The sequence below is a fragment of the Typopeltis vanoorti genome, chromosome 9 (assembly GCF_054136105.1).
Source record: "Typopeltis vanoorti isolate ZY-2024b chromosome 9, IOZ_Tvanoo_1.0, whole genome shotgun sequence".
Lineage (NCBI taxonomy): Eukaryota > Metazoa > Arthropoda > Arachnida > Uropygi > Thelyphonidae > Typopeltis > Typopeltis vanoorti.
The window spans coordinates 101567342-101577993 of NC_143557.1; the positions used below are offsets into that span (position 1 = coordinate 101567342).

General features: G+C 38.7%; 1 protein-coding gene across 1 annotated transcript in view; it reads left to right on the forward strand.

Moving 5' to 3' along the window:
• LOC150103315 (techylectin-5A-like) overlaps positions 1–10332 on the forward strand; it is a 32359-nt gene extending 22027 nt beyond the window's left edge. Inside the window, exons 3-6 of the mRNA XM_090398442.1 lie at positions 1534–1703; positions 3919–4024; positions 9650–9814; positions 10055–10332. Of these exons, the coding sequence (XP_090254568.1) occupies positions 1534–1703; positions 3919–4024; positions 9650–9814; positions 10055–10332 (719 nt within the window). The remainder of the gene's footprint in view (positions 1–1533; positions 1704–3918; positions 4025–9649; positions 9815–10054) is intronic.
• The last annotated feature ends 320 nt before the right edge of the window (positions 10333–10652 follow it).

The window sequence follows — 10652 nt, forward strand, 5'->3', positions numbered from 1 at the left end:
AAGCTTCACCTAGTCATCAAGAAACTGCAAGAAAACCTACTGCTAATCGAACAATATTTCTCCAAATGGCGAATCCAAGTGAATCCCCTGAAGAGCGTAGCCGTCCTATTCTCTAGAAGATCAGTGCTTCCTAAAGAAGATATTCTCCTTTTCAACGCTAAAATTCCGTGGAAAACTGAGATCAAATATCTTGGTGTAATGTTGGACAGAAAACTGACTTTCAGCTTCCATGTCAAGACTCTCTGTGCAAACACATCAAAAACCATAGCCCAGCTCTACCCGCTGATTAACAGAAACAGTAAGCTGAGCACCAGAATCAAACTTCTCATATACAAACTGATGGTTCGTCCAATACTCACCTACGCTTCACCGGCCTGGAGTCATACTTCAAATACTAATATTCTCAAATTACAATGTATCCAGAATAAATGTCTCAGAATTATCCTGAACGCCCCGTGGTTCATCCGAACTGTCCAGCTACATCAGGACACAAATGTCCCCTATATTTACACTTTCATGCATACTATAGCAATCAAATTCTTCTCAAACGCATCTATGCACCCTAACAAACTGATTCAACTGGCTGCAGATTATGACGTAATGGATTATTTCAAACATAAAAGACCTAAAGCCATCCTAAACGTCAACACTGAGGACTCGTCTCCTAGCCCACTCAGGGCGATTAATTTGCTCATAAACTTTCTCCACTCACAGTTTCTCTCAAGATAGCAGGGAATATGAAAAGTTTTTGCTTCGCCCCTTATGTCAGTAAAGTTGATAGTTGATAGTATATCTGACACCGCTATTTTATTAAGATCTCTCACCCGCTCCTGCAATCTCTAGACTCCAAGGAAGTATCAGCGAGCTGGAAAACTGGTTCACCATGTGGAGGATTCAAGTAAGCCCCATCAAAAGCTCAGCCATTTGACCATCAGACCTAGAAAAAAGGTCTGCATTAAAGAAGACATCTTGCTCTCTGGTCAAAAGATTTCATGGCAATCAGAAACCAAATATCTTGGGATACTACTGGACAAGAAAGTGCTTTTTAATAAGCACATCAATCTCATTTGCTCCAAGACATCCAAAGTAACAGCACAGCTCTACCCAATGATCAACCGTAGGAGCAAACTGAACTTACAAAATAAATTACTACTTCACCGGATGGTCATACGTCCGGTTATAACTTACGCCTCACCAGCATGGAGTCACACGTCACGATCAAACATTTTAAAACTACAAATAATCCAAAAGAAGTGCCTAAGAATGATTCTAGATGCCCCATCATCAGAAATTCACAGATTCATCGAGAAACCGACATTCCATACATCCCCTCCTTTCTTCGTGATCTCGCAAAAAAAATTCTTCGTCAAGTCAAATTCGCATTCAAACCCTCTGACAGTAGCGTTATACGTTATTATATTTTTTATCTGTATCGGTATTGGAATATCTTTACATGTAGTGGAGTGCAGTCCATATTTTTTTATCTGTATTTGAATACTTTTTTAATCTATATTTGAGTATCTTTACTTGTAGTGGAGTGCAATCCATACAATAAATGCCAGTTTAAACCAGTGGACTGTTTTGAAATACTTCAGGCAGGGAAGAACAAGAGTGGAATTTACAAAATATGGCCCCGAAGTCGTGAAGTACAAAACAGTATGGATGTATTCTGTGATATGACTACTGATGGAGGAGGATGGACGGTTAGTGTTATCGATATTATTTTCTATGGTGGGATGAGGCAGTTTTTTTAATAGAGGCGTAGCATTTTGATAATTTTAATGTAATTAATGTGTTTAAGGTAGCAGACAGAACATGTTTTTGCTGCTTCTTAAAATGAATATGTTATTTTTTCTTTTAGTAAACCGTTTACGCGTAACTATTTATTAATTCATATACATCATACTTTTCTATTTTATAAAGTTTGAAATATATGTTATAATTATAAAAATTATATAATATATTATATAATTATTAAAAATAGATGTTACCTATCAGTAGAATGTCAGTCAAATAGCCATCGAATAAAATATGCTTTAAACGAAGGTTGGATTCAATGATATCAAAATTTCATAACAGAGTGAACACTCGAAATCCAGCATTCAAAAATCTTTACTATCCAAGAACCAGTTCGATATACAATACTCTCTTACCATTTAATCCAATTTAAATAATCTGCCTATTAGCAATAATTCTAGTTGTCTATTATTTCTACACAGACTGACAGTAGTTATTTATTTCGTATTCTTTATTTTGAATTTATCGATCACATATTATTACACAATATATGCATAGCCAGGTGGCAAAAATCATCCAGATCGTTTTTTTTTTTCGTTTTTTTCCCTTTAACACTTCATTCTAAGATTTAATCCGCATATTTCAAGTTCAGAAAAGGCCGGATAATATCAGTCGTAGGATACCGGAAATATCAGTCACTGAAAATGAAAAAACAGACTACATAAATTAATGGAAAGAAAGAGAGAGAGAGAGTATGTTTTGCATCAGTAAATGCTGTAACTGAGAGTTCAGAACATCCAATATTACTTAACAAACTCCGAAGCCTTTCTTTCCACGGATGGACTGCAGCATCCAAGCTATACAGCACTTGAAGCAATGTTTCTGATGATAATGGACTTTGGTTCATCTGATTTGAAGATATCCACTCTTGAAATGAAATGTATGGGGTTAAGTATGACAACTGACACGTTCACCAGAGCATATGGTCTCGTGTGTTAAGTGTTTTTAATGGTGGTGATATAATGAGCAAATACTCTTTCTGGTTTGGAATAGAAAGATCTGATTCGGTTTTAATTATGTATGAAGAAACTAAACTTTGAGGCGCGGTGTATTGTGTCTGATAACTGTGTGCCTTTCCCCTTCTTCATCGTTTTGAGAGATGAAAAAAATCTTGCGACCTCCACATGAGATGAACTAATTCACCATCAAATGAAAAACTCATCTAAATCTTCCTCGAATCGAATTCAAATCGGTTTTAACGAAAGGCCAGTTTCGCGTCATCCACGTGACTGCGCTTTGAACTAGTTACCCAAAAAATGAACGCCGGATATTTTATTGACATTCTTGGCAATTCTGTGATGCTTACGAGGTGGCAGATCTCTGGAAATGATCCAGTTCACATCAGGATAGAGACGTCAGTAAATGAGAATGCAAAATTTAGAATTGTCAGCATTTCTTATAGAAAACTTCCTTTGAGAAGGCTTGGAACGAAGGTTCTTACGACCTCGAGACTGTAAGTTCAATATCACTATGGGAACTCAGTGTCAGAATATTGGTGTCTCTTTCTGAGCATTTAATAAAAAATGTTCATCCGTGATATAATTGGACTAAAATCTCCCAATCGTTATACGGACATTTATGTATAATGTCAGAGCCTCCGTAGTTGAGTCGGTACAAACGAAGTCGAATAGAATCGAACCCGGGTCTTTCCGACCTTTGGTCGGAAAATTCCGCACGTCATATATGTTCGATTCCCATCTATGACGTGCGGAACCTTTATCTGGTCTCTTTCGACTAAAGGTGAGTTAACCGGTCTCATACGGAGGTAGAAGGTTTTTTCACCCGGAAACTCCAGTTTTTCGTCCCTCAGAACAGGCAAACCAGCCACGTGAACACACACGGATTACAGCCATGAATACTTACGACAACATGTAGAAGAGATAGGGTCCTCATCACATGTCGTTACACCCGTAGTTAACCATGAATCACATCATGGTAGTCAACTTCCTAGGTAGGAGACGGTACATGAATGGGAATGTATAATGTTTGTGGGGACGGAGTATTTATATACAAATATGCACTCGAAAACATTTCAGTGTTATCTTGATCTCGAATGATAAATTCAATTGCTGTTCTTATACGTTTCTTGACATTTAATTATGAAGGTTTTATTTCATTCAGGTCATTCAAAGAAGAGGAGACTTTGGAAAACCTGAAGATTATTTCTACAGAGATTGGAGTGAATATAAAAAAGGCTTTGGCGATCTTAAGCGTGACTTCTGGTTAGGTACGCAAGATAGTTTCATTACTAAATTATTATACAGATACCCGCCACTGAATTACAAGCCTTTATGCAGATTTTTATAAATATCACTTAACCAACCAATGTGCAAAAAATTGGTCAGGTGGTATCACCACGCGTTCTAGACAATTATTTTATTAGGCAACAAGAAAGAGAGAGACAATTCTCCCTCTCTTTTTGCCTAATGTGGGTGAGTGGGTGGGTGGCTGGGTGTGGGTATGTGGTTGCGTGCTCCATTTCACTATTATTATTATTATTATTATTATTATTATTATTATTATTATTATTATTATTATTATTATTATATAACATTTCTTCAGTTCAACCCACAGAGTAACTAGACCAACATATCAGATAACAGCACCACAGTCAACAAACTACATATAAGTATAACAATCACTATGAAAAAGCCGCTCGAAGCTTCTACATACCTGACATGATCAACAAATCACCATTCGACCAAAAAAATAGGAACCTACAGAGAGGCGCTATATAGATATTATAGAGAGACTGAACATTAGAGGGAAATTACACACACACGCGCGCGCGCGCGCACGCATATACACAAACTATAACCAATTCCTCTGAAACATCAATACAAGTAAACAAAGACCCCCCCCCCCTTCAAAAAGGTTAAACCATGCTCATTATTTATCTACATATATATCTTTCCAAGCACATTCATATAAAGGCTTAAATCTACATCTGGCTCGCGACAGGTATTGAAATAAAACCACAAAACCATCTACCATCTTCCTCAGATAAGCACTGCAGAATCTTCGAGGAATACAACAGAAATGCCACCCAAACAAATAAGATTATTAAAAAGGAATATGCTCAATAATTTGTATACTGAATTTTTCTTGTGATCATTACACAATAATTATTATTATTATTATTATTATTATTAAGAGAGACCTCCAGGGAGTCAGAGACTCATCGAGGGAGACCACATACTACACAAACCAGCTATCATACTTATTCTTGAAATCATTCATACTGCTGTACTCACAACATCCAATGGCAATCCATTCCAATCATGCACCACCCTCTGAGAGAAAAATCTAGCCCTCACACCCTTCTTGGCGGCCTTCGTTCTAAGCTTCCAAGGATATCCTCTCGTCCTTTCCCCACCCTCCATAAATTGAAAGCGTCCATCAATTGAAATCCTGTATGACCCTTTCAGAAGTTTGTCTCAATCATATCACCCTCTTTCTTCTGTTTGCTAGTGCTTGCAGTTTACAAATTCTCAATCTGTCTCATAATCAGTATTCCACCATCCTGATATCATTTTTAACAGTCTCTCTAATATATCAGAATAACAACTGAAACCAGGAGACCAGACCTGCGCACAAAAGTCCAAGTGAGGCCTTATCAAGGCCTTATAAAGAGGCAAAAAATCATCCTTATCTTTACATGTGAACGTTCGTTTCAGCATTGCAATTATCCTTTGAGCTGTATTTGCAATCTTTGCACATGGGCTCTAAACTTTAACTTCCTATCTATTAACACTCCAAGATCCCTAACCTCATCATTTTTTTTCTAGCCTAATCCCGCCAATATAATACGACACTGGATATCTAATCATGCAGAAGTGAATGACTTTACATTCACTGACATTGAACTGACACCCACTTTTCCATGCCCACAATTCCAGCCTATTCAAATCATTCCGCAAAGACTGCATATCAGCAGTATTCCTGATTACCCTCCCTATATTTGCATCATCAGCAAATAACTATATGTCGCTTGTCAAATCCTTCCCAATATCGTTAGTGTACAGATTGAATAACAGTGGACTAAGCATTGATCCTTGTGGTACACCACTTGTTATTTTTTTTATTATTATTAATCTTTGTACTGGTTATGGGCAGTACTACCCCCTTACATCACGTCCAGACATCTCGTCCAGACTTGATATAGGCCTAAGCCTTTACAAGTGTTTTACCCTATGCCTGTTCGAGTTATCATAGTAGTCATTCTCTGGTGGCAACGCCATGCCACCAGTGTGCCCTGTAGGCCCTCAAGGAAAGAACTTTTATATCCTTTTGCGTGAACCCAAGTTGTTTTAAGTCCTTATAACTATCTGCACTCCATACGCCATGTAAAGAGATGGTGGCGATGGTAAACCTCGGAGTTGCCCCATGCTCCTCCCGTATCTTACTAACTAGATCTTGGTTATTTTTATAATAGTTGACTTTATTATTATGGCTATAGGCTAGTGGGCGCCCTGTTCCCACTAGCTGGGCATCAACTACCCAAACGTCACCACCTCTTTTAATCACTAAGTCTGGCGTACACAAAGCTGCGGCGGTCCTATAATGTGGTTCCACCGCATCTCCCAACCTTTGTTCTTAAAGCGGTTGTTCAGAATGGAGACCACGGCATCATGCCTCCTCCATGGGTGCGGAAACAACACTGGGATATATGAGACAGTGTCTCACTGTAGTGGCAGCCAGCCCTACAGTTGGAGTTGTCACTACCCCATCGAGATGTGCGGTCTCGAGCAGGCATGGAATTGATCCTCGTCCTGATAAGGTCAATATACTCGAACCCAGGGAGGAGCCTGTTGCCATCCCTTATCCAGTCATGCTGAGGAGGCAGTAGATATGACTCTTTTAAAGGAGCACCATCTACAGAACAGTGCAACAGAGATGTCCATCTCTTGTGTTCTGCGGGTGCTAACTCGATTAAAGTACCTTGATAATGGGACCAGCCTTTAGTCCGCCTAGTCTTCTTGTATTAACGGGCTATAGAAAGGCTCTCTGCAGATGGGGGAAGAAGATAGTTCTAACAGCGCGATTCTTGATAACCGCAGGCGTGGGATCAGCCATCTTAGTGATGATACCCCGAGCCCACCATCCTTCACCATCGTATGGAAATATGCAGTAGGAGTGTCAAGCGGCAGTCGGAGCCATGATCTCACGGCTGAACGGATAGCCCTGTCCATTCGGGACTGTACCGAGATATATGTCCTACCAAGCACCTACCAAGCACCAACTTGTGGTAAAAGCGAGGTAGGAGATAGTAGGAAAGGAGAAACAGTGTGTGCTGGTGCTTGAGAGGAGCTTTCCTCAAAGAAGCGATCCCAGCTTCTAGGATAGAAGGGAGAGAAGACCTTCCCTTTGGGGTGAACGTGATACCGAGATATCTCCACTCTTCCAAGATGGTCAACGCATGCAACGGCCTCCCGTGCAGGGAAAACGCTATAATCTCGACCTTAAGCTTCTTGTCACGACGAAAGGGGACAAGAGCTAAAGAGCTGAACTTCTCTACATTAATAGAAAGGCCTCGAATAGAGAAGAAGTCAACTGCCCAGTGAAGGAGTTCCTGCAAGCCTATCTTAGTAGAGGCTACTAGAATAAGATCGTCCGCAAAGGCCATAGCATTAAAGGAAGAAGCACCTAGAGAGTAGCCTATATGGCTAGGAAGAGAATGAAGAAATTCATCTATGACGCAGTTAAAGAAAATGGAATAGAAGTTGCACTGCAGGAATAGAAGTTGCACGGGACCCTGTAGTGATAGTGATGGAGCTACCCAAGTATAGCTCCATAAGATAAGAACAAAAGGGAGACGCTATCAAAGGTCTTTTGGAGGTCCAGCGACGCCATATATATAGAGGCTTAAGGTGGCGTTGGGAATCAGAGAGAAGAGAAGAAAGAAGATATATATTCTCGGCACAGCCGTCCGAAGCGACAAACGCTCTCTGTCTATAATCATGCTATATATGTTGCTGAAGTTGTTTAACTAATATTTTATGATAGAGTCTAATTAACACAGGAGAGATGGTAATAGGTCTAAAGTCTGATGCAGCTTGAAGTTTTCTTCGGAATGAAGATAGTTCTTGAAACACGTAAGTATGGTGGTATTACTTTACTGGAAAGGAGAATGTCCACTAAGTCTTGAAGAATCTTCAACGGCACCTTCCGAAGCCTAGACGCAGGAAAGCCATCTGGTCCGGAGGCAGAGAAATCGAATGGAAGAGCTGCTTTAATCTCCTGGATGGAGACAGGCTGGTATATTTGAAGGGCAGGAATGGACCTCGATATCGTTGGTTGGTCATCATAATCAGGGAAGTGTGGAGATGGATCAGAAAAGACTGTACTCCAGAATTTGACAAAATCATCATGTAAGTCTGTTAGAGGTGGAGGGGAAGCACCGTCAAGGATGGTTTTGGCACATTGCCCTCTATTCGTTTTACAGAGGGACTGCATAGCTGCATAGGCCCTCTTCCTCTGCTTCCTATTTGACAAAGTAATTGTAGAATGAGACGTAGGCTGATGTTGGCGAGGCATGAAGTGTTCAGTGAATTCGGCGTGGAGGAAGTCATTCAGTTGATCGATGATATCCATTCCCAGAAGCTGAGTCTGGATGAGATATTTAAGAATTTGATGGTTATATTCTGGAAGAGGAGGATCATCTAGAGATGATGTCAGTCTGAGAATCAACGCCTCTTCTTCAACAGCAGGATGGTGGCTGGAAGATGGAGAGGCAGGGACAGGAGATTCAGAGATACTACCTGTCCCTACCTGTGGCGGATGGGCTGCCAATTCTTGAAGTAAGGCTTTGTAAGTCATCAAGTGTCATAGACGGAAAGCCAGTTAATGACATCCAACGATCTTAATGGGAACGCCTTAAATAAAATCTCATAGACTCAGATCCCCCGTATACCACTTTTTGATATCGTCAGTCAGCCATCCTCTTATCCATGCTAATATTCTAAAATCCAAACCCATTTTCTCCAATTTATGCAGCAGTCTGCCATGTTGTATTCTGTCAAAAGCCTTAGCAAAATCCAAAAGTATCATGCTATATCCATTCCCCTTGTCTAGTTCAATGGTAATGTTGTTATAGAATGTGAGAAAGTTGCAAAACATGACCTTCCCTTAGTAAACCCATGTTGTTCATTGCAAATTAGAGATTCACTGTCAACCCATTTCTGAATGCGGGCCCTAACCTATCTTTCCAAAATCTTCACCACCACTCCTTAGATACTAATTGGTTGATAGTTGGATATATCGATCTTTGCACCACCCTTGTGCAATGGAATTACCATGCATTCCTTTCATTCCTGCGGAATCTTCCCTGTTCTGAGACTCATATTAAACATCCTGGTCAAAGGAACAGCCAGTTCAGTTGAACATTCTTTTAGCACACCTGCTGATATTCCATCAGTCCCTATTGCTGAATTCTTATTCAGTTTGCGCAACAGCTCTAACACCTCGGCCTCACACACCGGCGTTTCTTCTTCTAGTGAAGAGCAGTGCGCTCAATGTTGAGTTCACTAGGTTGATAGCTTTTAACGAAATGGGCACTCATTTCGTTAAAAGGTATTAAGCTGTCTTCTAAAGTCATATGGATTTAGAAGAGTTATTGTTATCTGTATTAAATACAGAATATATGAAAAATATTGAAATAAAAATACAAAATGCAAAAAAAAAAAAAAAAAAATCGTGACGTATGCGTATTTAGTTAACATTTTTTTACTTAACCTTACAGACTGAATATTTGAAGCGAACAGAAAATGTAATAGTTACACATAATTGTATATTTGTAAATATTTTGTATATGTTATGAGGATAATAAACTTTCCCAAAATTTATTTTGTAGGTAACAATAACATAAACGCTATTTCAAATGAAAGAAGAAACTCGATCAGATTCGATTTACAGGACTGTGAAGGTAATTCGACATATGCGGTTTATGACGAGTTTTGGATCGACAGTGAAGAAAATTTGTACGAACTACACGTTAAATATTACAGTGGAAATGCTGGTAAGGATTTTATTTTTCTTGTATTTAATTTGTTTATTATAAAGGGGAAAACATGTTAATTTTCTATGTTGGAATTTATTCGAAATATACTCTCCGATATGATTTTATTACTAAAAACAAATTTAAAATTACCTAAATTTTAAATTGACACATATAAACATAACACCTAAGTAAGACAAAAAAAAAAGAGTTCTGCAGTGTTTCTCTTGTGTAATTATTGTAAATTTTTATTTTTCTTAGGTGATTCATTTAGTTTTCAAAATGGCCAAAAATTCTCCACTAAAGACAGGGACAACGATATTTACGAAGAAAGTTGTGCCCAGAGGTATGGTGGAGCTTGGTGGTATGCCAGGTGTCATGAGTCCAATCTTAATGGTCTCTATCTCAAAGGAAATCATACCTCGTTTGCGAATGGAGTCAACTGGAAAGCCTTCAGAGGATATTATTATTCGCTCTGCTTCACTGAGATGAAAATTAGGCCTTTTAATTTCAATTTGTCTAGAAATGAAGGCAAATAAAGTAGAAGAATGATAAGAAAATAATACATCTTAATAAATAAATAAATAAATAAACATATAAACTGGTTTTTAGTGGACTTTTACGAATCTTTTATTTGGAAATTTTTAGGAGATTATTTACAACCTATATTTTAATATTAAAACGCCTATTTAATGAGAGTACAGTATTTGGGAATAAACCTGTTGACACAGAGCATGCGTGACATCAAATTAGATTTGTTGTACCCTACCGATCACCAGTAGTGTCCATTTTTTCTTTTATTGGAAACGTTTCAAGATACAGAGTATGAAGAAATTTCAGTATGATAAAAAAGGAAAAA